This window comes from Propithecus coquereli, unplaced genomic scaffold, assembly GCF_000956105.1.
Source record: "Propithecus coquereli isolate 6110/MARCELLA unplaced genomic scaffold, Pcoq_1.0 Scaffold27, whole genome shotgun sequence".
In the NCBI taxonomy this organism is placed as follows: domain Eukaryota; kingdom Metazoa; phylum Chordata; class Mammalia; order Primates; family Indriidae; genus Propithecus; species Propithecus coquereli.
This window is the reverse complement of record NW_012148285.1, coordinates 605,283-632,781: the sequence shown is the minus strand read 5'-3', so window position 1 is coordinate 632,781 and position 27,499 is coordinate 605,283. Positions and strand designations below refer to the sequence as shown.

At 51.7% G+C, this 27,499-nt stretch overlaps 2 protein-coding genes across 2 annotated transcripts in view; both read right to left on the bottom strand.

Moving 5' to 3' along the window:
• Positions 1-12,407, bottom strand: part of MAPK8IP3 (mitogen-activated protein kinase 8 interacting protein 3) — a 45,925-nt gene extending 33,518 nt beyond the window's left edge. The window contains exon 1 of the mRNA XM_012647689.1: positions 11,964-12,407. Within this exon, the coding sequence (XP_012503143.1) occupies positions 11,964-12,281 (318 nt within the window). The 5' untranslated portion in view covers positions 12,282-12,407. The remainder of the gene's footprint in view (positions 1-11,963) is intronic.
• Positions 12,408-15,824: 3,417 nt separating this feature from the next.
• The window catches only part of HN1L (hematological and neurological expressed 1-like), a 15,393-nt gene continuing 3,718 nt past the window's right edge, over positions 15,825-27,499 (bottom strand). Inside the window, exons 2-5 of the mRNA XM_012647758.1 lie at positions 25,306-25,454; positions 23,618-23,760; positions 19,415-19,463; positions 15,825-18,489 (exon numbers count right to left, since the gene is read on the bottom strand). Coding sequence (XP_012503212.1) covers positions 18,302-18,489; positions 19,415-19,463; positions 23,618-23,760; positions 25,306-25,454 — 529 coding nt within the window. The 3' untranslated portion in view covers positions 15,825-18,301. The remainder of the gene's footprint in view (positions 18,490-19,414; positions 19,464-23,617; positions 23,761-25,305; positions 25,455-27,499) is intronic.

Below are 27,499 nucleotides of genomic sequence, written 5' to 3'. Positions count from 1 at the left end.
CCCCACCCCCCGGCACCTCGTGGACGCGCCCTTTCCCAGGACTCTTGTCGTTTCCGCATGCGGCTCAACGATGTCACAGACAACCCCACAGTGGGAACGCGGCACAATTGTTTCCTTGGTCACAAGTCATACTGAACATTTTCCACAAATTTACTGGCAATATGCACTACTCCTTAGGCAATAGTCATCCTGTTCATACCTTTCTTATTGATTTATAAGAACTCTCCAAGACTTTGTCTGTCACATCTGCAAGTGTTCTTCCCAGGGTGCAGTTTGGGTGTAGATGTGTCTCAGTAATTTATCCTTTCCCCATTGCTTTGAGATGCCACCTTTATCACACGCTAAATCCTAATGTATGTTTCAATCTCTTATGAGCCAGTACCAAAAGTTTTTTTTTATAACACCACAGCTTATATTGTGGTGTTATAGTACCTTTTGGTATCTGAATCTGTTATCCCTGTTACGTCTTCCTTTTCAACATTTTCTTGGTTATTTTCACTTTTTATTTTTTTTGAGACAGGGTCTCACTCTGTCACCTGGGTAGAGTGCAGTGGCAGGATCACAGCTCACTGCAGCCTCCAACTCCTGGGCTTGAGTGATCCTCCTGCCTCAGCCTCCCAAGTAGCTGAGACTACAGGCATCTGCCACCATGCCCGGCTGATTTTTCCACTTTTCGAAGAGATGGGGTCTCACTCTTGTTCAGGCTGGTCTTGAACTCCTGGGCTCAAGCAACCCTCCCGCCTCCACCTCCCAGAGTGCTGGGATTACAGGCATGAACCACTGAGACGGGCCTGTTCCCACTTCTTTATCCTTCTAAATCAACTTGAGAATTACCTTGAGTCACTTACATGTTTATTTTTTGAATATGCAGCTTGTCTATCAGAAAGCACCAGGTCTCTGTCCCTCAGGAAGGGGTCAAATGTTCAGTCCTTGTTTTCAGTGAGACGATGTTTAGGGCCAGACTTGGGATGAAGCGAGAACTCAGGCTGAGCAAGTGAAGAGTAGTTTGATGAGGCTTCTAGAGCCAGAAGCTAGAAACGTCCTCCTTTCTTTTCTTTTTTTTTGAGACAGAGTCTCACTTTGTTGCCCGGGCTAGAGTGAGTGCCGTGGCGTCAGCCTAGCTCACAGCAACCTCACACTCCTGGGCTCAAGTGATCCTTCTGCCTCAGCCTCCCGAGTAGCTGGGACTACAGGCATGCGCCACCATGCCTGGCTAATTTTTTCTATATATTTTTGGCTGTCCAATTAATTTCTTTCTATTTTTGGTAGAGACGGGGTCTCACTCTTGCTCAGGCTGGTCTCGAACTCCTGAGCTCAAACAATCCGCCCGCCTCGGCCTCCCGGAGAGCTAGGATTACAGGCGTGAGCCACTGCGCCTGGCCAACGTCCTCCTTTCTTTAAAACTGCTAACTGCCCTCTCTCTGAGCTGAGTCACTGGGGTTTCATGCAGAGAAAACAGCTCTTTGGTGACAGTGCTGTCTCACTAGTACCTGTACCCTGTCTGTATTTCACCTGACGCCAGCATTTGATGGTTAGGAGTCAGCTGGAAGATTTCTAAAGTACAGACAACGTAAGAACACCCACTCCCAGCTTCCCCAGGTCAAGACAGACTTTCCATTGGTCTATCCTGGTAGGTGACAGTTAAAATCCAACGTAAGTGACAATGCCAAAAAGCCCTGTCAGGCCATATAACCCCAGAAGCCTAGAGATTCCTGGTAAAGTTGGTCCCAAACCCGGTCACGTGCAGAAATCCTCTAACATTATGGTATTTTAAGGCTTTTCCGCGTCAGGAAATAAGAGGATGTTAACTAACAGAGAAACATTTAAGTCGGCTCCGCACCCGGACACCCTCAAGGCCAAAGGTGTGAGTGTCCCTGCCGTGCAGAGAGGACCCTGCTGTGTGGTGGGTAAACACGCAGCGTGTCTGTGTTGCCCAGACCACATGGCATCCTGGCACCAAAGGAACGGCTCAGGGCTCAGCAGCCAACCGAGACGGGTCCTCCGGGCTTTCTGTCCGGGAGCTTCCCAGGCTGATGGGCTGAGACACACAAGTGACCCCAACACACAAAGAGGCCCCGGCCTGGGCCAGCCCCTCGCCCTCCCTGCTCGGCTTCCCGGAGGCGGCCCGTGGAAGGGGAGACCGCTGGGTTCACGCTGGCCGCCGGGTCAGGGAGCTCCTGCCACCCAGGTCTCTCAGAGGAGGCGTCAGATCGGGCAGAGCTGGGTCAGGAGTGCCCTGCAGGGGCTCCGAGGGTTTGGAGATGCCATGAAGACAAGACGATTTTCTACCGTTGAAAAGAAATTCTCGTTTCCCCCTCTTAAAAAAAGTATTCCAACACCATTAAGGTAATTTTAGTTAACAAAAATGCAGGCCAACCGTTCCACCTAACGGTTGCGTTGAACACACAACGCAATTTCCACGGAACATGACAAGGGCCACACGGTGGGAGGAGCAGGGCCTGGCTGAGACCAGACACACGGAGCCTCCGCTCTTCACTTCACGCCAGACTTGGGAGGAGTAAACACCCTGAGCCAGGGAAGACAGCGGCACTTAAGTGCACGAGGGGACAGCAGGACAGACCCAAGTTCCGTCGGGCACCGGGCAGGGCGTCTGGGGGCACTGGCAGTGGGCGTTAGTGCCTGGGTTAGTCCAAGTCACAAAAATTCAGGAGATGTTTCCAAAGCAGCAGGAAGTATCTGTATTTACAGATCATTCACTTTAGGTGTAAGAGAACCAAGAACTTTCAGCGGTCAGGAACAGGGTAGGGTAGAGACTGAGTCTACAAAGCTTTCTTTAAAGTCGAATCTGACTATAACAAAATATGAATGGAAGCAAGAAACATAAAATTTTAACTATCAGCATTTGCGCTGAGTGGACTTGGGTACTACTAGGTTGTAAACAAAATATATCTCCTGCTGGAAACACAGCACAGTGTTTCCTAAGGGAGAGTCTTAAACCCCGTCTCAGCCCCAGCTGCAGGTGTGGCCACCGCAACGGAGCTGTCTGCACACGCACCGCCTACACGCACTGCAGGAGGACTTGTGAGTCACCACCGGGATGCCCAGGTCTGATCGGAGTGTCACGCGGCACGTGGCAACACGCAGACGTGTAAGGCCACCTCGGGACGCATCTTTTGAGCTCCCCGAATAGCGACGACTCAAGATTATACGATGAAGGAAAACACCTCCAGGGTCTACCCCTTACAATCTGGATTCGAAACACCCCGTTCTCACTTCCAAACGCCAACATGCACAGGACCCCTCTTTAGATACGCTGTTAAGATATGTTCCGGGTCAGACAACTGCTGTGAAAAGAAAAATTTGAATAAATAAATAACAAAAAAATAAGAAAGGCTTCCCCCTCCCTCCTACTAACAAAGTGCTCTGTTTTAAATGAAATTCAACTTTTGTTTTCAGAACTTGCTTTTTGGTGAATTGGTGAGTTTCAAGACACATGTTAAAATAACCCGAGAGCACAGGCTCTTCCAAAATCTAGTAATCCAAGCCAGCTTTCCTTAGTGTTCCACAGAATAAGATCATCCTTCCATTTTATTTGGAAAAAAAGCAAAGTTAAGAAGGAAACTGACTTTTCACGTCAAACACAAAATCAAGCGGACAGCTCTGCAGTCAGCACTCCAGATTCCCGGAGCGCGACAGGGATTTCCAGCACACGCTCTTGCACGGCGCCATCGCGGGACTTCGGTAACTCCTGTAACGCGCGGCTATTTTACTGGCAGACACTTAAAATTCACATATTAAACCCAAACCCTCCCTCTCACGTGTGCTCAGGCCAGGGCTACGCACAGGAGACAGTTCCACTCTGGCTGGTGTGTTAGGGACGGACGCCCACAGGGGTGGAAGGCGCCTTCCTTTGCATTATTGATCAATTTACTTCCTTCCCTGGGAGTGAGGGGGTGGACCGAATTTCCAAAAGAAAAATGCTCTTTTCTGGTCTTTTATCTTAAGCAGGCAGAGGCAGACAGCCGAGGTGCAGGCTTCTGTGCCCAGGGAGATACCCTCCTCTGTGGCTAATCCGGGGGGATCCACAGGGACCTCCCTGTACGATCAGATGCTTTCCGAGGCCCGGAGGGGCCGTCAGTGCTGTCTGTTCCCCACCACTGCGCAACCGCCTAGATCTCAAACCCAGGAGAGCGGACGTGCGGGTCGTGGCCTAGAGTTACAAAGGCTGCCCCCAAAGCCCTCTGGGCAGCTCATGGGCAGAGGAAGGGACATTTCTGCACTCGAGTATTACACGTGGGCTGAGACACCCGGCGACAAGCTTGGGAATGTAAGAGCCAGGTTGAAACATGGGTTCCTCGTGTTCATGGGAGGGGCTGCTTGATTCTGCGTCCGCCTGAAACAAATCCCAACGGCTCAAGGCGCACCGACTTCGAGAATCGGTGAGGCAGACAGAAAAATGCACATGGGGAAGTATATATATAAGGGGAAGTAGGAAAAATGAAGATAAAGCTAAATCCCAGCTAGGGTCTCATCCTGTGAAAAATCTCCCCGAGAAGAATTATTGTCAAGTAAGAGTTTATTCTCTGAAGCACCCTTGATAGTTGGCACGGCGCCCTAGACTGCCCGCCCCCTTGCCCCGCCCAGCAGAGACTCCGCCAGGCTCTCGGGACACAAAGGGCCTTGCTCTCCAGACATGAGCAAGTGTTCTAGACTTGAGAGAGGCTTCGGGGGCAACAGCAGCCCCTGGGCTGCACTAGTTGGGTGCTCGCTGGCTGGGGAGGAGGAAGGGGAGAAGGCTGGCGGGGGGCCGGGGCAGGGCCACAGGGAAGGAGAGAGCGGGAGTCGGCGAAAGGCTCCCTCTGAATCGGCCATCGTTGATAACAAGCACCTCGATTTCCTGACCCTCTCTCAGAACCCCACCGGGAGGCGTTAACAGACAAAACCCCAAACTCTACACAATAATTCAAAGAGGTTTATTCTGAGCCCAGTGCGGGTGGCCCCTGCCTGCAGCACGGGGCCTCCAGAGGTCCTGAGAACACGTGCCGAGGCAGCCAGGTCCGGGTTTGGTTCCACGCGTTCACGCACACAGGAATCACGCGTAAAACTGCAGATCAGTACGTGGAAGGGGTACGTTGGTTTGGCCCCAAAAGGCGGGACATCTCAAAGCGGGCATTACGGGTTATGGTGGGTTCAAATATTCTTTGATTTGTAATTGGTTAAAGAAATAGGCTTTATCTAAAGGCTTGACATGTTTTAAGTTAAGATAAAGAAGTCTGTAATCAGAGACAAGCCACCGGATGGTCACTGGCTCGCGTTATCTCTTAGGCACACTGATGGCCTGCAGGTGACTTAAACTTTGCCCTGGGTGGCCCTAGATCTTGTTAATAATTTAATATTTTATTGTCTGAGGAGTGTCTGACCTCTTTTCCCTTAGGTTTTAAGGTTGTCCTAGGGTCCCCTTCGCGGGGGTGGGGGCGGGGGCTTAGGAGTTTATTTTAGTTCGCAGAGGGACATCCTCGAGGAGAAAGGCCCTATCACACTTACTAACAACTTGAAATCCCCACATCTCTTTCCCCTGACAGGCGCTCAGAAAAATGTAACTGATTAATGACTTCATGGGCTGGAAGTGTCTCTGCAAATACTTCCCTTCTTCGGGGGGCGACTTTCCTACCCCCAAGTGATCAGGGTGCTTTCTTAGGACACGCTGGTCCTGACACGGCGTCATACACTGATTCTGGCCTCCCAGGCTCCTCTGCGGTCCTTCCAGGTCCTCTGCATGCTGACACGCGTGGCTGCCTCAGAAACCACCGCCCTGAGCAGTGCCTGTCCCGAGACCCCACAACGGAGTGGCTTGGTTTACAGAGCTGATAAAAGCATCAAGGTTTTAGACAAGCCAAGTCTCCCAGCTCCACTGATAGGCAGATGGACAAACACCCACGCGACGGGATACGGCTTGGCAATGATGGAATGGCACACGACCACCTGGACGAATCTTACGATTGTCACGCTGAGTGAAACTCAGACAAAAAAGTATAGGCCGGGCGCGGTGGCTCACGCCTGTAATCCTAGCACTCTGGGAGGCCGAGGCGGGTGGATCGCTCAAGGTCAGGAGTTCGAGACCAGCCTGAGCAAGAGTGAGACCCCGTCTCTACTAAAAAATAGAAAGAAATGATCTGGACAACTAAAAAAATATATATAGAGAAAAAATTAGCGGGCATGGTGGCACATGCCTGTAGTCCCAGCGACTTGGGAGACTGAGGCAGGAGGATCGCTTGAGCCCAGGAGTTTGAGGTTGCTGTGAGCTAGGCTGACGCCACAGCACTCACTCTAGTCTGGGCAACAGAGTGAGACTCTGTCTCAAAAAAACAAACAAAAAAAGTATATACACCGCATAACTCCATTTATCTAAAATTCCAGAAAATGCAGATTAATCTATAGTGACAGAAGCAGGTGGAAGGGGGAGCAGGGGGCGCTGGGGAGTCTGCAGGGAGACTGTGGGGTGACGGCATCCTCACTACCTCACTACACGTCAAAGCCCATCAAATTGCAGCCGAAATATGTGTAGTTCAAGGTATGTCAATGATACCACAAGAAAACTGCTGTCCCTCCCCACCCCCTAAAAAATAAAGAAAAGAAAACGAAGATTCGACCCTGTGCCCCAAGCACAGGCCACTCGGAGGTGCCAGGGACGTCCTGCCGGCCTCTCCTGGGCTTTTCAAGAATTTCGTCACTTGTGAGTCAAGGGGGAGCAGGCGTGGAGAGGTGACGGAGAAGCGTCGTTTCCTAAATAGGGCATTTGTTCCCCCGCCCCACAGTTTTCTCTGAGCTCGTCTCCTGATCAGAAATCTGCCCTCCTTCTGGAACCTGTTCAGAAACAAACCCACTTTTTAAGCATCTTCCTCTCTCGCCTGACGCTGAGTAACTTAGAAAAATCACTGCCTGGCTTTAAAGCAGCTCAGCTGGACCCCCGATAGCCCTGGCCACAGGTGACTATTTCGACTTAAATTCATTAAAGTGAAAGACAACAAAACCCAGTTCCATGAGTCTCCCATGAAGTGCTCTACGGCCCCACGTGGCCAGAGGCTACTGCACTGGACAGCACAAAACAGAACGTTTTGAAGGAAGGTTCTGTCAGACAGAACACTGGCTCCAGAGACGGTCCTTGACCTTCAGGAGCGGAACAGCCAGCGCGGTGCGCTGTGTGCCGAGGCAGAGGAAGGCAGGCTTTCCCTCCCTGGCCACGGGCCACGCGCAGATGGAGATGACCAGCCCCTCTCCAGGTGTGCGGAGAGGGAGACAGGAATGGGCTTGGGGCTGAACGCACCAGGGCGCCAGCCCCTCCCTCAAGCAGGAAGCAGCTTAACTTGGGGATGCCTGCGTGGGGCACAGTGGGGACCATTCACGTCCCACTTCTCTGCCCCTACTCTGCACCGTCAGACGCTAGGGAGTAGGGCGGGACAGGAAGTGGCCAGATAAAACCCCCAAGGAGGGGCATGCCTGAGGAGGGCGGGGAGCCCCGGGGCAGGGGACAGTGGAGAGGCCACAGGGAGAAGAGGCTGGCGAGAGCAGGGGCCCAGACCAGGGCCCCACCTGGTCCCTTCACATCCCCTCATTTTACTGAGAGCAAGGAGCTAATCCCCCTGCCTGGCATCCAGCCTGGCACCCGGAATGCTGCGCTGAGTCAAGGGGGAGCAGGCGCGGGGAGGTGACGGAGAAGGGTCGGGGAGTGGCCGGGAGACCGGGTGATGGCGATGACTGAAGCAGAGGGTGGCAAAGGAGAGAAGGATGGAAGGACGCCAGGCCCTGGTGACTGGACAGGGAGACAGTGAGCTGGGCCTCGGGACTCGACTGCACGGAGCGCAGGACAAGCTGGAAGGCTGCGCTGCCGTGCGCCTTCCGCAGTCACTGCCGCACTAACGGCTCGTCTTCCGCCCCAGTCGTAAATAGGAGTCTTGGGGAGGGGCGTCCCGAATCCCGTGCCCCTCCCTGGATGCCCATCTTGCGCACGGGAGGACTTGGTAGAGCCGTCGGCAAGGATGAGGACACCTGCCCAGGGTCTGAGCACCAGGCGGAGGCAAAGGAACAGACCTGTGCTGTCAAACTGCCCAGGTGGCAGAACGCGGAGAATGGGACCACCTAGCACGAGGGAGGCCGCAGGGACGCAGGACCCGAAGGCCTCAGCAGAGCGAGAGGAAAGCAATGCGGGGAAATGCTCACGTCTGGGAATCTGGGTGAGGAGCATTATGTTTGCAACTTGTGTATTATTTCAAAACAGAGTTTTAAAAAAACTTAAAAATGAAACAAATTTAATTTAGAAGTCCTAATTTTGTTAGAACTGACTTCTATCGGTGCTCGAGCCTGTCTGACAGCTGCCACTATGGCCAGCAAGAGGCCGTGCGGTGGCCCCGGCTCCCGGCCTCGGCCATCTGGCCGGGAAGCGCCTCTGTCTGCCCATGGTGCCTACGCCCATTTGTTTCCACACTTCAGGGAGACACTTGTACTCCTGCAGTCCCTGGTACAGCCACAGTGGACCAACCTTTAGAGGCAACTAGGAAAGGCAGCTCTGGCCAGCACCTTTTAACAGCTTCCTCTAAAAAAAAAAAAAAAAACCCAATTTAAAAAAAGATGTCAAAAACTGCTCTTAGCATTACAACGTGGCAAAAGAAGGTATCACATACTCTGGCCAAGCGGCGGTGAATCTACCATTGTAATATGGAAAACACTAAAAACTTCTGATTCAATGTATTGATTCTCTTACAAAAAAGGCATAATGACAATCTCCATAGAGTAGGATTATGGCGGTGTTGGTGTCTCAGCTTAACCCTATCCAAATGGTCTTTTATGAAACGGATTACTTTTATTTAACTAGGAAAAAATAAGTTTCGGATAAAACTTCCCTCCACTTGGATGCTTTCCTTACATCACATGTCGAATCCTCAGCGAATACCCACACGTCTGTCTTGTCGGCAGAACGACCCCTTGAGTTGCTTGAGACGATTTGGGGAGTGTTACTAGCAGTTTCTTTAGGGACGAGAGTTCATATTTTAAGGCAAATAATGACGACTAATAATTCACATGCTGTCTGTGAAACATGATTTTTCCTCTCAGAAGCCAAGTGGTTTCACCGCTGGGAAAAGGGCTCTCTGCTGCCTGGCTAAGTGCGGCAAGCGCGGTGGCTAGGCATACTCCTCCCTCTGAGGTCACGCGGGGACACTCCCAAGGAGGGGCGTCCTTCCTGCTGCCCACCTCCTTCCATTCCAGTGGGAAAGAACTTGAGGGATTTTTAAAACTGTGTAGCAGAACCGCACCACCCAAGGCTGCCTGAGAATCCATCAAAGGCTCTGCCCTGACCCTGCCAAATCCACCTGCCACAATTCTCCAGGCGACCAGCGATGGCACTTGGCACTGGAGATGACATCCAATTTGCCAGGTCTGCAACTCGCTAGCTTTACAGAGGCAGCCACCACCACCCAGAGAGGTGAAGAGGCTGGTCACAGGGTGTGCGGCTCCTGAGAGCCGGGCTGGCAGGCAAGCGGCACCTGCCCACTCCACAGCGCGGCCCCTCCCTGGACCCCGCCACCTCTAGCTGCCGTCACTCCCATGAAACCAGCCACCCAGTGTGAAAACACACTCGGAACCTCTCACTGTGTCATTACGGGCAAGAAATAGGGAACAGGGATATGTGCTCTGCTCAAGGCTTTAAAACCCCCTGCAGGGTCTGTCTGCCCCAGGGCTGCAGGAGGCTCAGGTTACCCGTCTCTGACTAAGCCTCTAGAGCAGAGCTGCTGGGGCCGGAGCTTCCGCCGACCGCTCACTCAGGAGCTCCTCTGCACCAAGACACGCGTGCAGCCTGTGACGTCCAGCTCCCGTGTTATCAGACACACATCTATGTGATCACGAGTCCCTGCCTAGAAATAGAAGCCGACCCACCGTGCACAGTGGTCTTTTCCACAAAACTGGAATCGAATGTCTGCCTGAGGCGATAAAGGAGCAAGCAAGGCAAATGTTCTCAGTGTTGTGCCTTTCTTCAGTTGTAAAGACCTGAGGTCTTTCCAAGGGCGTGCCATTCGCATTTAATCATAGCCGCCATGCCGGCCAGCTAAGCATCAGCTTGCTCTGAGGCTCTGCTCAGGAAGTCTCCATGCAGCGTCTCTAAATAGCTGGGGCAACGGTGTGTCTCGGCCTAAAGGCAACCTCTTAGCCGCCCACCAGCTTAGTCCAGCAGGAGCCTGAGCAGGAGGGCGGGGGATACACTGGTGGCTGCATGTGAGCTGCACAGGGCAGAGCAGAAGGACTGATCCATGCAGAGCTGAAGATACAAGGTTATACAACCTTAAGATACAAGGTTATAATTCTTAGCCTGAAGGTTGTCCATTTTGATTTCCACCTTTTAGTTCCTTCTGACCCACTATATAGACCACACAGGTCAGAGTGTAAGAAAAAAATCCCACTTGAAACCTCAGTCAGGCACGAATGGGCACCGAGGACGGTGAGAGAAGTGGAGGGCAGTGCCCGGCACGAAGAACGCGGCCACAGCTTTGCGGCGGGGCCAGGGGAGCCCCGAGACCAGACTTCTGGGGAGCACCCTCTGAAGCCCCACAGCACGGCGCGGAAGGAAGCGCCCAGGCCAGGCGCAGGGTTCAGTCTGCATCCTGCCCCATGCTCCTGGGCCTGTGACCTTGGCCCAGCCCTTCCACTTCTCTGGGTCAGGTTCTGTCCCAGTAAGATGCCCAGGGTCGCTCCGAGCTCTAACACCCCCTCAGGCTGGGGGAGCTTGGGCATCCCAATCAACAGACGACAATCTCCTGACAGACATGAAACCCAAACGGAAAATAAAGCCCAGTAAGAATGGTACAAGATACTGTCATCTTTTACAGACGTGCTTTAAACCAACCAGGGCATAAACCACCTTGGTTTAAGAAAAAGTCAAAATACTGAGACAATCTTTTATTTCACTACTAAAGTCAGGAATATGTTAAGCCAAATTAACTGAAAGGGAATTTAAACTCACTTAGTAAGATGCCTTCTATTCACAAATCAAAGAGCATCCCCTAACTCCTAGAATAACAGACTCTCTGGGCTCAGAGATCACCTATTGCCGTTCATTCCTTTGATTGACGGAAAATTAAAACCCAGAGCCGGCCAGTGATGTGGCCAAGGTCACGGAGGCCAAGAAGGGACGAGAACCCACACTCCCTGACCCTGCTCCACCCTGCGGACTCCCACAAGGCCGAGGCCCCAGAGCTGGACACCGCGGTGGATGGATGGAGTCAGAGCGCTCCCTACATGCACCATTCTCCCAACTGGTTCACAAATAAGCCACTTGCAGGTTATGAAGACAGCCTAGAACACAACTAAATAGTTCCAAATCCTACTCTGATCTGCCCAGAAGCCAGAGTGGAGGTCCTCGGCGCCCCGTCCATCAGCTAACACCCTCACCAGTGGAGGGAGCAGAGGGAAAGACGTCAGCTCCATAAACCTGGGCCCTTCCCCAGCACAGAAGCAGCCTCGCTGTGGCTGGGCCGTGTTTACATCCATCACCAAATTCACCATGTCACACGCCTTCAAAATACTGGATTAGGGACAAGGAAAAGGCCTCTTCCTGCTGCAGCGCCGTAGGGAAATCAGAGATCCCTTTCTGGGAGGGTTTACAATTGCAGCAGCGAGCAGAGGTAGTAACTGGGGTCTGGGAAACCGGTTTGGCCCCAAACACGCAAAAGCAAAGGGGACCGGTGTGGAAGCGGGGAGGGGAGGGAGGCCCGCCCGAGGCTGAGTGCCCCTCAGGAGCGCCCGGTCGGGAGGGGCGGTCCCCGGGCGGGCAGGAGTGGGGCAAGCCGGGGCGGGGTCCCGCGGAGGGGAGGGGGTCTCCAGGCGGGGCGGGGGATCCGGGGCCGGCGGGGAGGGGGGTCTCCGGGACAGGGAGGGGGGTCCCCGGGCGGGGAGGGGTCCCGGGGCGGGGGGGGGATCCCGGGAGGGGTCCCGGCCCCGCGCGGCCCACGCACCTCCTCGGCCTGCCTGCGCAGCGCCTTCTCGCGCTCGTACTGGGTGAGCAGCTGCTCGTTGTCCTCGCGCAGCAGCTCCAGCTCCACCTCGTGCTCCTGGTTCTCGCTGAGCACCGAGTCCAGGTTCTCCAGCACGTTCACCACGAGCGGCATGAGCTCCTTGACCACCTCCTCATCGTAGCAGTGGATGAGGCGCTCGAACTCGCGGTAGATGGAGCCCGCCAGGCCCGACACGCGCTCCGACATCACCGAGCCGGAGCAGTAGTCGTCCTGGTACACCACCACGCCGCCGCCCTCGTCCATCTGGATCTCCATCATCGCGGCCACCGCCGCCGCCAGCGCGGCCCGCTGTCCGGCCGGCGCACCCGGCCCGCCCGCCTGCCTCTGGTCTCGCAGGCCGCGGCCCGTCTCCTCCCGCACCGCCGCCGCCGCCGCCGCCGCTGCTGGTGCTGATGCTGCTGCTGATGCTGCGCCCGTCACTCAGCTGCCGGAAGTCCCGCCCGCCGCCGGAGGGGGCGGTGCCCGCGCGGCCTGCGGCGCCCCGTCACGCCGCCAGGGGGCGCGGGCGCCGTGGCGTCAGAGGAAGTTGGTCCGGGCCGGAAGCGCGGCTGCGTCTGGCGGGGCGCTTCCGGGCGGGTCCGTCCAAATGGTAGCGCTGCGGGGTTGCGCTCCCACCCGCAGGTCGTCACCGGCCCGGGCCCCGCCCGCCTCCCCCGGAGCGGTCTGCGGTCACCTTCGGAGCTCCCTCACGCACTGCCCCGCGCCAGGCGCCCCAGCGCCGGCGGCTCGGCCTCCCGCCCTCGGCTGCCCAGTGTGTGACTTCCCACATCTTCCGGTTTCTTTCCAGCTATGCGTAATCTATTGAACCCATCCATTGGGTTTTTAATTTCAGTGATTATATTTTTGTCCTACTTGATTTATTTTGTTCTGTTCTACCAGTTTTGATAGGCTCTTACTTCTTATACTTTCAACCACTTACCTTTAGGGTTTTTCTTTTTTTTGGTATCTCATAATTGCAGTACCAGCAGCCTTTGCAGGGCTGACTCTGCACTTTGTCACCTTGGTTGCCTCTTGCTCAGGCTCTTCTCTCAGTGTTCCCTGGGACTTTACCGCAGAAGTACTTTCAGCCCTCAATTTAAAATGAGTTGCTCCGGCTGGGCACTCTGGGAGGCCAAGGCAGGAGGATCACTGGAGCCCAGGAGTTCAAGGCTGCAGTGAGCTATGATCACACCACTGCACTCCAGCCTGGATGACAGAGCCAGACTTGGTCTCTTAAAAATAAAAAGAGTTGCTCCAGAAGACTTGCATTGTCTTCCACTAGGCACCTGAGGACACCATGAACTACAAAGTTTGAACTTTCACTTTGGGGGCCACATAGGTAGTGTGAATGCTGATCAAAGACCCATCAGTAGCCAGGTGTGGTGTGCACCCAGCTACCCTGGAGGCTGACGCAGGAGGATCCCTTGAGCCCAGGAGTTCGAGGCTTCAGTGCACTGTGATCTCACTTGTGAATGGACACTTTACACCAGCCTGGACAACATAGGAAGACCCCACCTCTAAAAAAAATTTAAAAAAACCAAAACCCAAACCCATCCATGACTGCTTAATGCTAATTGAATGGTTTCTTACTACTGCTGTTCACCTGCTGAAATGCCTTCAGGTCCGCTCAGATCCTCTCACCCTAACCTGACTGCAGCAAGACAATGAACTCTCCTATAGCTGACACCATAAATACTACTGTATTTTCCACATTTTCCCCTTGCAACATTATCTGATGTATCAATGTTCACCCACCCCACTAAGAGACAAATTGTCTAAGGTTTCAGTCTCAGATTCAAATTGCCTGGGGTTAGATCTTAAGTGACTTAATTTTCCCAAGTCTCCATTTCCAAGCCTGCAAAACTAAGCCTAAAATATTAAAACCAATTAGGAATGTGAGCTAACCCGTGAAAGAGACATAGCACCACCTCTGGCAAATAGTACATGCAATGAATGTTATGTACAATTGTTAAATTTTATATTGTTAAAATGGCATGCATATAAAAACAAAAAAGAAAAAAAAATGCCATGCATGATTCTTCATGGTGAGCAGGTTACAGAGCAAGCTTGTATTCTGGGGAATATTTTAGTGCTTCTACTTTAGGCCTTTTACAGAAATTTGACCTCTTTGAACTCACAAAGTAACACACTACAGCAGAAGCAACCCTCCGTGCTGCAGGGAGAGGCCAACTGACTTGGCCATCAATGTTAGTAATGTTTATTACTACCACGATTGGGGCAGATTTGTTACTTGAAATTTGTTAAACAAAATGAAATTTAAACAAGATGACATTCTCAGGTCTTTCCTGGTATGACAAAAAATAAATGAGATGACATGCTGAATAATTCTTGATGTTTGCTGAATAGTACAACTGGTCTGCTCTTTAAAAGTTGAAGCTAACTGAATTAGAACTTACTTCTAAAGAGTAGATTTTCTTTCAGATTTGGAAAGATTATTTGGGATATAACTTTTTCTCATTAAAAGGCCCTAAATTGTAAGACAGGCACACAAGTTTCAAAAGTTCTATTTTAATTTCTAAGTATCTGTCCCATTATAATACCTGCTAAAAAGTCACCTAGGTCCCTGTAATGTCCCTCTCCTTTCTTCACAAGTTGAATGTTAGATGGCATCTTTAATTAATTAATTTAGCCCGTCAAATGTAGCGGGGGGGGGGGGATTGTATACCAACTTCAATCACACTAATGTTAGTAAGTTCTGATAACCCACTGCCATTGGACCAGCCAGGATGGCATCTTTACACAGCACTCTGTAGCCACGTATAAAATAGGAACACTTCATTAATGATCTCCAAGATGGTAAGGACTAAGAAAAGATTATGAGTTCAGAAGGAATGAACCAACTGACACGGGAGGTGTGCGCACGCTTGCAGGGTCTGACTCACCAAGGCACACCACAAAGACAACAGCAAGTTATGTGATGTCTAAGGAGCCAGTGTTTCTAGACACGCCATGGGCCTTGAAGTGGGACTCTTCGAGGTCTGTTCTTCACCCCTTCATCCTCCTCCACAGGTGGAGCCTCTGTGGTCCTTGCAGACCTGGCCACTGCCTCGCCTCTGGGGACAGATGAGTTGTGACTGTCCGAGATCTCAGTGCTTGTCTGCAGCTTGCGCAGCTGCCACAGATAGGTAATGTAGCACCGTCAGTGCCCAGCCCAGCCCCTGAACGCGCTCTACACTCAGAACACGCGCGTGGAACAGTAAAGATGGCGTTTCAGGTAACCCATGTTGGTTTTCTTCATCTGAACCCTGATCCAGCAGGCAGAATGGCGTGGAGCCTCCTAGAGGGGGCTCTGCAGGCAGGTAATCTGAGAAGTTTCATCACCCTGAATCGTGTGATGCACACGAGGATGTGAAGTTTGTTTGAGGAACGTATAAAAATAGCCGATGCATAAGGAGCAGAGACAGGACTTGGATCTGACGAGCTCTCGGGGTCACTTCGCTCAATACAAGGACTGTCACTGGTTTCAGAGCCAAGTCAGAGGCAGGTTAAACATCTTAAAAACACCCTTAGGACAAACGGTGTACGAGAAAAAATAATCATTACATTTAGTGGACAGAAACTGAGAACACTGGCATGTTCCCCACTCATTCTGCTTAAAGCTTTGAGATTAATTTGGGCATCCTTTGGCTAAATGAAAAAACAAAACAAAAACGAAACACACACACACCCCCAAAAAAGGCAAACCCCTTCACCAATGAAAAGCAGTAGGGAAAAGGGCAGAGTTCAGGCATTTTGTTTGGAGAACGACCCAAGCAGGAGATGCACACACAAAACAGGCAAAGACTTTGGGTATGTGATTGCTAAGTTTATTAAACTGTTATATCCAATTCTGCCTTGTAAAAATAACAAAAATGTTCCTATCAAAATTACATTGAGATATGAGTATAGGTTTTTTGGTTTAGATACAGCTCTAGAAAAATGTTGGCACCAAATGCACTTAAAAGCTTTAAGGCTTAATCAAAGTACAGAGTAGTTATTTCTCAATGCAGCTTAGAGGTGGAAAACAGGATGCTAATTTTTTAATCTTCCAAGTACAGGCAGTCCCCAATGTATAGAATACCCTCTAAATGCAGATGGCAACCACAGTGGGGCTCCGTGTGCAGCGACTCTCCTCCTCTTCTCCCTGACCAGCCCCGCAGCCTCAGCCAAGGAAAGGCAGGCGATGGGAAAAGAGTGAGGTGAGTTCTGTCAGTGCTGCCCAGGGGCCTTTGCTCTGGTTGACGGCTTCCTCACTCCCCAAGACGTTCCTTCTCATCCCTGGCTTCTCCCTTCTCCACCCGAAGTGCCTGCCAGCGGGCAGAACTAGAGAGCTCCCCGCACCTGGCTGACAGAGGGCTCGAGGGAGGGGGCAGGGCCAGCAGGGCAATGTCAGGTTTGTTCTTGGCAATGCAGCGTGGTTCACAAACCTTTTTCCATTAGAAAGCGTTGTGAGTGGTCGTTCATTTCTAACATCAGACTATTTCCTTTTAAGTAAAACAAATTAGCGTGTTTGGGCTTAAAAAGTTTACTACCATTTATGACGTTTTTAAACGGGAAAGAAAAAGCTCTGAATTCCTAACAACTCTCTTATAAATGACTGAACCACAAACCATTTGAATTGTGACAGAGTCGCATGGAATGGCTGTTTCTTGGCTCCAAAGTCTGCAGGGCAGCTGAAGGGGGGACTGTCTTTGGTTGACAAAGCCTCGTGCAGATGCCTCCATGTGCCAGGCACAGGAAGTGAGCTCGACAGGCAGTTCCTGCAGGCACTTAAGCAGGTAGGCCAGCGTGAGCCTCACTAACAGTTGTTGCTTTTCTATTAGTAAATTTTAATCACGATGATGTTTCTAGCACCAGGCGTTAGCTTTGTAGGCACTCAGAGCAATAGCTACCACCACCCAGACACTCTTCTCTGCAGACAGATGCCCGCCCAAGGGAAGCAGGGGACTGAAACTGCAGCCTTTTCGGGGTGAACGGCGGCGGGGGCGGGGGGACACTTCTGCCTGACAGATGAGCTGCCCACGGTCTTAGCCGCCAAGTGCCAGGGAACTGAACAGCTGTGACTGCTGCTAAACCACCTCAGCTCCTGGCCTAAGGTCTCCAGTCTCTTCCAGACGATTGTGACCATGGTCCAGAGGTTCTGCAAAGCTTCACAAAGGGTGGTCTAAGCAGGTTTTGTTCCTCTTTGGTGTACCTGAGCAAGTGACTTTTTTCTGAGAAGGTGTCAGGAACAGACCAGAATCAATAGCCATTTACGTAAAGCTGGTGTTTAAAAATAGCTTTTCAGGTATTAAAGAATCCAAGGTTCTCAAGCACCGATTCTTCCCACCAACCCACTGCTCGAATAAAGTGGGACACGGGAGAAGCTAAGTAAGCCCCTAACTCGGACATGTCTGAGCAGAGTTTCCAAGTCCTGCGAAGGTCGGTGGCGCGCACTTGCGGAAGAACCGTGGCTTGTTAGGGAACTGTCCACATCCCTGGAGAAGAACAAAGGCCTGGACTTAAGGGTGATGAGAGAAGAAAAGGAACAATTCACAAGCAAAACTGGCAGGTGAAGGAGCAAGGCCGTCCTTGCAAGAGAAGGGCAGATCCCTGCATGAGATGGGCCAGGGCTCTGGGCGGCAGAAACTGGGCAACTCAGAGGATTAGGGTCTAAAACCTTCCACAAAGCAGAAGACTGAGGACAACTTTTTGGTTTTTTTGAAAGCTGCCAAGGAGAAGCCATCAAGATGTTTTAAGAAAAGACTGCAAAAAAAAAAATACATTGGGGATAAAACAGACAGGAGACGCTGGGGCTCAGCAGGGTGGCCTCGGGATGGGGAGCGTGGTGAGGGGCACCTGGCGTTGGGATCCGAGGGGGTTGTCCAGACGCCGTCCCCAGCGCCTCGTGTCATTTCGCTCCCTCCCCCCAACGCAGAGGACGGGCTGTTTTGTTTCCTTTCCGTCCTTCCCAGGTGTCCCATCAGCTGGCGCAGGACACCTGCCTGGCTTCACCAAGCCTCCCACAACCCCGCGCCACCTCCCTGCCCTGGCCCACCGTAGAGTTCCTCTCACGTCTGGAACTAGGAGTGGGTGAAAGCCAGGGGACTCGCATTTTATCCCATGAAGACATGTCTCTCGCAGTCTGGAAGGCGTGGTCCTCTGGGCACCTCTCGTGATGTCAGCGGAGACCCCGAGCTGCCAGCCTCCCACACACGGCTAACCCTCTTCCCCCCCGGCTCGCTTGGGCTGCAGGAAACGACAGTATTGGCTACACCGACTCTGACTCTCTCGTCTGGCTGTGGTCAGGTAGTAATTGCTTAGTAGAAGGAAATGCTGGATTTGCCTCCTGGTGGGTTCAGGACTTTGTTGTGCGAGCGAGGCCGCGGCCCCAGCCTGGGCTCGTGGCTGTCTACCGTGGCCGTGGGCCCGTGCTCCGCGGCGTGGCCCGCTCCCCTGGCGCTGCCTCTCTCGCCCGGCTCTTCTCCAGGTGGGATGCTCACCGCAGCTGTGGGACAAAGTGAGCACAGCATCCTGTTAGAAGCAACCTGTCCCCCTGCCAGGCGTGCGGCGAGAGTCAAGGGTCACAGAGCAACTCGCAAGGAATTCACTGTTTCGGGGAAAGGAAGAAGCCGGGCTTCTCACCCAGCGCCAAGCCAGCCGGCTGTGCTTAGCAAGCGCGGCTCTGGACGGGCGCGTAACACTGGGGCTCGTTGCTACGAACGCGCTGTGGTTTCCTCCTGAGTGAGTTAGCTGTTTCTATTCTTGTTAGACTCCGCTCCCGTTTCTTCCGCCTCAACCATGAAGAGCAGACTCCCCAGGTGAGCATGGAAAGGAGGGAGCGCGTCTCAACAAGGCGGAGGCCAGGCTTCCTGTCACCACGGCTCTGGACTTTCTGAAGAATGAACTCCCGTGTGTCTTGGTCGTCAGTTTAGGGAAATGGTGACCCAAAGGCAGGAATCACTGGCCGGAGTCGGCTTGGAGAACCACGGTGAGAGCTGAAGTGTGACCTCCAGCTCGACCACAGAGTGGCTCCTGGGCGACCGACCACGGAGATGCCACGTCCCCGCCCCCACCCCGCCCTGCGTCCCTCCTTCCCACTTCCCAGCTCTCCTGCGTGCCCTCTCCTAGATTAGCTCTGCCAGCTCTACCACTGGTCGTGAGTTCATAAAGGGTGCGGGGTCCCTGCCCTTCGCTTCGTAGATCGGCTGCTAGGAAGACACCACCTTGGTCTTAGGCCTGGGACCATAGGCAACAAGGAAAGGAAACCTTTTCTACCCCAAGCTGCTTCAAATGCAAATCCTCTCGGCAGCGGGCACAGCAGCTGGCCTGGAAGGAGCAGAGAGACGCTGCCTTCCGTTCTCTGGGGACGTACCAGCAGCCCTCCCAGAACGAGGCCACTCAGGAAGCAGCAGCAGGAAACAAAAGCTCACCTTTAAGGTCCGATGTTGGCTCTTCTCCTTCACGTAAGAAAACGTGATCCTGCAACAAAGCGAACCGGCAGGTCAGCAGTTGGGTCAGAACCTTTCCACCCTTCCTCAAATGGACAGTGAAAACCGGGACGTGGGTAACTCTAACTTTCGAGCCTTTTTAGAGACAGGATCTCGCTCCGCCGCCCAGGCTGCAGTGCAGTGGTGCGATCACAGCTCACTGCAGCCTCGAGCTCCCGGCCTCAAGTGATCCTTCCGCCTCGGCCTCCCGAGTAGCTGGGATCATGCCCGCGTGCCAACACGCCTGGCCGACTTTTTAATTTTTAAAAAATGTTCTTACTATGGACAATTTTAACCGTAAACAGAGTAGAGAGAGTAATACCGTGAACCCACTTAACCCTCCGTGCAGGCACAGTTGACACCGACTCCTGCCCACCCTCGTCTTGGCCACTCTGTTCTCCCAACTTCGGGCCCCCAATCCTTCTATGGGATTACTCGCAAGCAAATCCCAGATATCTCATTTATCCATAGATGGTTCAAGATGTGGCTCTTAAAAATGTCCTTTAAAAAAAAAAATACTCAAAACTGCAAATATTAATGATACCAAAGCCAAACTTTAAACATCAGCACAATGTTTTCAAGGCTGGTCCCGCCGTAGCACGTGTCAGGGCTCCATTCCTTTCTAGGGCTGAGTGATACTCCACCGCACAGACAGCCTACCTGTCATTACCCATCCATCCGCGGGGGGCGCTTGGGGTGTTTCTACCTGGGGCTCTTATGGATATTTTGCTACGAAAATAGGTGTGCAAGTATCTGTTTCAATCCTCCTTTTCAAATCTTTTGGGTGCACGCTTAACAGTGGCGTTGCCGGATCATCAGGCAACTCTAGGTTTAACTTCTGAAGAGCCACCAACTGTTCTCCACAGCAGCCACGGCATTTTACATCCCTGACAGCAACGTAGGAGGGCTCCAGTTTCTCTACATCCTTGTCAACGCTAGTTATTTTCTGTTTTTACATCATCGCCATTCTAGTAGGTGTCAAGTGGTATCTCGCCATGGTTTTCTGGTTGTTTGTTTTTTTTAAGAGATGGGGTCTCATTCTGTCGCCCAGGCTGGAGTACGGTGGTGCGATCACAGCTCACTGCAGCCTCGAGCTCCTGGCCTCAAGGGATCCTCCTGCCTCAGCTTCCCAACTAGCTGGGACTACAGGTGCGCACCACGACACCCCACTAATTTTTCCATTTTTTGTAGAGACGGGGTCTCGAACTTGCTCAGGCTGGTCTGAAACTCCTGGTGTCAAGTGACCCTCGTGCCTCAGCCTCCCAGAATGCTGTTATTATAGGCGTGAGCCACCGCGCCCAGCATTTCCCTCTTTATAGTCACCTTTGATGCACAGTTTTTAATATTAATGACGTCCAATTTATTTATTCTTAATTTTGCTGCCTGTGTTTTTGGTGTCTTATCTAAAACTCCATCGCTAAGGACAAGATCATGATGATTTGTCTCTACATTTTCTCCAAAGAATTTTATAGTTTTAGCTCTTAACTAGGTTCTTGGTCCATTCTGAGTTCATCCTTACATATGGTGTTAGGTAAGGGTCCAGCTTTTATCTTCCTGCACGTGCACGTGCAGTCCTCCCAGCGCCATTTGCTGCAGAGACTGCTCTATTCCCACTGGATGATCCCGGCACCCTTGTGGAAAAAATCAACTGAACAAAGAGGTATAATTGGGAGGGTCTATTTCTCAGTTCTCAATTCTATCTACCAGTCTGTATGTCTGTCCTTACACCAGTACCATGTTGTTTTAATTTGCTTTGTGTAAGATTTGAAATCGGGAAGTATGAGCCTCCAATGTTTTCCTTCTCAAGACTGTTTTGGTTATTTGGGGTCCCTTGAGATTCCATATGAATATTAGGATGGATTTTTCCATTTTTGGAAAAAATTCTTGAGACTTTGGTAGGGAAGGGACTACAGTAAGTCTCTCCTTAATCTCCAGGACCGCCCCCACGGTCTGTCCTGCAGTTTCCTGCATGTCGCATTACTCTGAGAGCACCCCTGTGGGGTTAACATGGGGTTTGGTCTGATCTAGGTTTGACTTTTTGACAAGACGATGTCAAAGGTGGTCCTTGAGGGACTCATTACCAGGCCCGTAGCATTTTGGGACGTAACAGCCACTGATGACCATTGTCTAGATCCACAATTTCATTACAAGTTTGCAAAATGGTGATACTGTAGTTCCGTCACTGTGCCTTCATTTACCGCCAGGAGTACTTTTACGAAAGGGAACTTTCCCTTAACAGCTGCTATCCTGCCATGCGGTTCACGCAGGAAACGCTGGCTCGGAGCTCTGTTTTGTCCTCCCCCTGCTGCACGAATGGGTCCTGTGGCATTCTCCAAAGGTCACAAATTAGATGATTTTTAGTACCATTACGAGCCCATGAATTCCAAACCGTTGCAATTACTGTACTTGTTAAGGAGCAAACAGCCCCACTTCGGGCCCGTGGTCCCCTTCACGCGCTGGTAGAAGTCCTGGAACCACCCAGCAGCCTGTGGGGCTCCTGGCTTTCTGGTATTGCAAGATGCTCCAGGCTCACCTTGCCTGACCTTGACCCGGAATTGGCCACTTCTCCAGTGATGCTGGGGATGCCCAGTGGTCCTGGATCAAAAGACCTTCATGTTTATTAAAAAGCAAGGGAAGCTCTATTCTGTTTCTGCCTGTTCTACACCCAGTTGTCTCTGCCCAGTCCACAGTCGCCGGAACATGTGAGTCACCACAGGAGGCATCTTACCCTTGAGTTCGGCTGACTCAAGCCCTGCTCCTGGTGTGGAATTGCTGCCTTTTAGGCCATTTCCGGTCTCGCCAAGGTTCAGCCTATAGCGGAGCCCCCGAAGATACTTTTCAAAGAAATGCTCTCTTAAAATAACTCAAACATAATGGTCTAGGAACACGGTAGAGGCTCCTGCCTGGTTCCCATGAGACTAGACTGGAAAAAGACGTCACTGCGAAGTGCCCACGCGGTGGTGTCGTGGGGCAATCAAAAGTGAGTGCTGCTCCCACGCCCACTGTTCTCTGCCTGTCTCGGTTCTCTTCAAGCTTCTGTTTCAACTCTGCAACGGGCTACCTTCTGGCATGTGAACCAACAAAAGTTCAGCAATTTTCTAGGCATAAGCAACTCCAGAAGTGGTTAAGAATTTTTCGTTTTAGGGAAGGAGACTGTACCTTCTGACCACAATAAAGGTGGAAAAGCAAATAAATAACTTGAAAATATTGCCAATAATTATGTTAACAAAGACCCTGGCCTCTATTATGAGTCTGGCTGCAGTAAACCCCAGAAACGTTCTGCCACCACTCAGGCAAACAAACGTCCGAGCAGGGGTGGTACAGGCTCTGGTCCTCCGGGAAGCCAGGACTGGCCTTGGTCGAGCCCTCCCTGCGGCCCTGAGGCCACAGATCTAAGCAGTACTCCCTAGGCCACATCCAAAGCCACACTGCTCAGGCATTCTACTTCCCAGTGGTTCGGAGTCAGTGTCGTAAGCGCAGAGACTCTGCTGGTATTATTCTCAGGGTGCCTTCACTGGTCCGGAGGCGCCAACTACACGTTAGTCAAGCACCACGAACCTGCACAGGTAACGAGCACGAGGACTTTGCCCTGGTGAGGGGCGATGCCCATCGAAAGCCACCACTGGCCAGGTGCGGTGGCATGGTCTGTGATCCCAGCACTGTGGGAGGCTGAGGCAGGAGGATCGCTTGAGCCCAGGAGTTCGAGGCTGCAGTGAGCTAAGATCACACCACTGCACTCCAGCCTGGGCGACAGAGCAAGACTGTCTCAAAAAAACCAAAAAACCAAAAAAACCCCAACAAACGGGGGGAAAAAAACCCCATCATTTTTCTCTTCCAAAATGAAATAAGAACAGGGAAAAATTCCTGAGGGTCCGACTCCTCATGAATGCTCAGTTGTGTGACTCTCCCCCAACAGCAGCCACAGGCTGTGTGCAGAACTGCCCGCCAGGGCTTCCGTCAGCACCAGGCTCGACGTTTCTGCGGTGACTCAGCAGAGGCTCCAACTCAGTGACTAACGGCTGCACCAGGAAAAGCATCGCCGTCCACCGGCCCCTTCCCACCAACAGGCCACACCTGGCTCAGAGCCTTTTTAAAGACACTTGGCTTGTTGCTCTTGCACGTCTGCTGCCTGAATGCAGTGCCTACCTTGGGTTTGTTTGGGTGTGCCAAGCGGGAAGTGGCCGTGACTGGGGAGCCAAAAATGTCACTGGTCTTCCCACCAGGGGGGTTCAGATGCTGCCGAGTCTGCACGGGAGTCGATTCGTCGAAGATGCCACTTCCTTTCCCACCTGCAGAAACAAACAGAACACGGGGCACTCGGAACATCTGTCTGGTCCTACCCCACACATTCGTCACCTCTCACGGTGACATCCTAGTGCCAGCCGTGGGTTCCAGCCAACAGGGCAGGACGAACAGACGCTAACTCCTGAAGGCCCCCGTCAAACCGCACCCTTCACCTGGGGCCTGCTAGAGCCTCCGTGTCTAGAACAGAGCCGACCTGGACTGGCCTGGAGAGGGGAGACGCCATAAAACAGCACTTTTCCCGCTAGAATTTCCTAACCATGCTTTCCTGCTGAAGCATCTTCTTCACTAAACCCATGAACGCTTCTTTAGTAGGTTAAAAGCAAACAGCTAAGTGTCTAGGTCACACAGACAGCTCCGCATCTAGTAACGCGCCCTGCTCCAGGGAAACCTGGAACGTAGCATTCACTTGTCATTCTTCTGACCCCATTCTGGCTGTAACTGCTGGTGACAACTAGATGTGTCACCCAGTTAGAGTCATGTAACATCTCTGCTGCCAACTATAAGCGACTTGATAAGCCATAATGAAACGTCCATCTAAGGTGTTACTTCTATAAGTAGGTAACTACGGCTTGGGTGTAAAACATACATGCGCACACCAAGCGAAAGGATGGCTACTAAGATACCAGCTGCTCGTCTCTGAACAAGCACCAAGCACCTCCCTGCCACAGAGTGTTACGCTAAAGGGAGGTACGCATCGTCACGTCACGGCCTGGTGCGCTCCCAGGACAGCCCAGGCACGCGCTCTGCTGAGCGGGGCTCAAAGGAACTGGCTCACCCACCTGGAAGTGCCTCGGGTGTGACTTTGGTCAAGAAATGTTTGCACCCAGAACTGGGGTGAGGCAGGAAGTAGCTCCAGCTCTGGTCCTGCTTGACTGATCATCTGTCTGACATACTGTCTCCCGCGTGTGGCCGCTCAAATTCCGTGAGGATGGAACAAACCATGCTTCCCCTAGTGGACACGGACAGGGGAAGGCCTCTCGGGCACCATCACTGTACACTCAGCTCCACGGTCCCTCAGGCAGGAGAAACCTTTTCCACAGAGCCTCTCCCACCGTAACCGCTAGAAGGTGGGGTAAGTAACTTAAGACTATATATATGTGTCCTAGATCAGTTCTCCCTTTTTAGAGTTTCAGTCCCCCTGACAATGTGATTAAAAACAGTCTCCCTCCCTAAGAACCATGTTTAAATGCACAGTAATTTGCATGCAACTGCAGGACTCTCAAGGGGTCCACGGGACATGTGGAAGAGCCTCCCTGGCAGGAACCAGAATCCCACCCGCTCCTCGTACCCTCAGGGGCTGCACCCAACCAGCGTCTGCTGAACAGACGGAGAATTCGAGCATGCTCAAGCCACCTTCAAGAGAGAAAGTGAAAATCATGAGAAGAACTTTCTTTCATTTTGGAAGAACTCTGATGACAAGCCACAACCTGTCCCAGAAAATATGTGGAAGGATCAATATAAAGAAATAGAAAACATCTTCAGAAGAACATAAAGCAGGTGGAGGCCGAAGGATTAACAAGGGCCCACACCTGGGGGGTTTGTCCTCTTGGGTATGTTCCGAGGTTCTTCAGTTGGTCCAAAAATATTAGATGCCATCCTATTAGGCCTGCTTGAAGGAACAGCTTCTTCTGGACTTCCAGAAAGATTGCTCGGTTCTCCCCCCGGAGGCTTCATGGCCCTGCAAGGACAGAGCGAACACACGTCACCGGGGGCTGACCTGGCAGCTTGTCACGGGGCAGAGTATTTTCCTAGTGTCTATGGAGAAATCACGTACCACGGTTATTTAATACTGGCATGACTGGTTCACAAGTGGCCACATGGCAAACTTATTTTAGTGCTCTTAGGACTTCCTTAAAAGTTTTCTTTAGGTATCTTATTTATGCCAAAAAATCTCTAGAAATTTGTGTATTTTGAAATTAGCCCTATGATCTCTTGTAAATAAAATTAAACTTCCCCTAAAACAGGCAGATTGAGCCACATTCAGTACACTTTAACGCTAATTTTAATCATTAGACGGTGGTGTCTACTACTACAAACACACTGGATGTGTTTAATGCTGCTGCTTACGTTTGTGATGTGCTTACTCTACGCTAGATACTATTCTAAGCACTTTACAAGCGTCTTACAGTCACTCAATCCCACAACAACCCCATAAGGCAGGGATTTTCACAGATGATGAATCTGAGATAAAAAGAAATCAAGTAATTTGCCAAAAACCACACAGGAAATAGCAGAACCAAGATTAAAACGCAGGCAGTCTGGATCTAGAGCCTGGACTATGCCCCAACACCTCTCTTAAGGGTCTCTAGAACGAGGGGCACCCACCCTCACCCCCGCGCAAGCCTGCCTCGCAGGGCTGGACCTGCCACTCCACCACGGGAGCCAAGGCCACCGAGTGCTCGGATGTGGCTGGTGTGGGCCGAGATGCACATCTCTCCAAGCGAAGGCAAAGTCGTCTCCTTAATCATGTCTTTTTACTGATCACGTTGAAATGTTTTGCTTATATTAGATTGATGAAATCTATTAAATTAACTGCTGATTCTTATTACTTTCTAAAAACGTGGCTACTAGAAAAATCTTAAATTCCATCTATGGCTCACATTGCTGTACGGTGTTGGCCTCGACCATGGGAAGTGCCACCAACGTTAATCCGAGTGTGTGCTGGGAGTCTACGCGGTCCTGAAGTCTGGTGTGACCAGACAGAAGCTGAGTACCGAAGGTCAAAGAATACACGGACTAGCACCACTGTTCAGATCGAATCGACGCACACAGACGTCACCCCAAAACACACGGGCACTCTGCGAACACGGACTTTAGTCAAACACCTGTGAGGATGTAGTGTTCCCACTGCTGTCACGAGCAGCAACATGGTGACGTTCTGGTCTTTGGGAAACGGTGTCGTGTGCTATTTGGAAGTCCATATTTAACAAGTAGAGGATCAGGACCTTGAGTCACTTTTTATTGCAAAAACTGAATAACTAAGGAATTCCCACAAAGCTCGACCCCCGGGCATACGTTCGCAGGCGGGGAAACACTGCATTCATACACATTTTTTCAGAAAACCCGGGAAGATTTTTAAAATGCACCCTAGAGAGAGAGGCCTACTGAAATTGAGTTTTAGAACGAGCGAGCAGCCCATGCTTTCACTAGTCCTAAGCAGTGGGACTATCCGTGGTCCCAGACACGTCAGAATACACTTGGCCCTCTGTACCTGTGACTTCCACATCCGTGGATCCAACCAACCTCAGACAAAAAATAAAAACAAACAAACAAACAAACAAAGAACATTTGGGTCTGTACCGAACGTGTACAGACATTTTTGTGCACAGGTTATATGCAAATACTAAGACATTGTACATGAAGGATCTGACCACATGTGGATTTTGGTAGCTGCAGGTCCTGGCACCACCTGCCAAGGATGATTGTCCGTGAAACCACAGGGCTCATCGAAACACGAAGCTATGGTTGCAGGTAAGGCCTCAGTGGAAGCCACGCAAACACTGACCGCTCAAGGCTAGCAAAAAGAATAGGACATTGAAATGTCTGTTTCCTCAAAGGAGCTGGAAAGAGAGCTGACTGCTCCCTGTGATTTCACACGGATGGTTCTCAGCTCTCCTGGACTGCAGGAGGCGAAGAACTCGTCCGCTTTATGGAGGGCAGACAACGCGCCAGGCTCGGCCTGAACACGGACCCGCTGCTGGCCGTTCAAAACCGCAGAAGCCA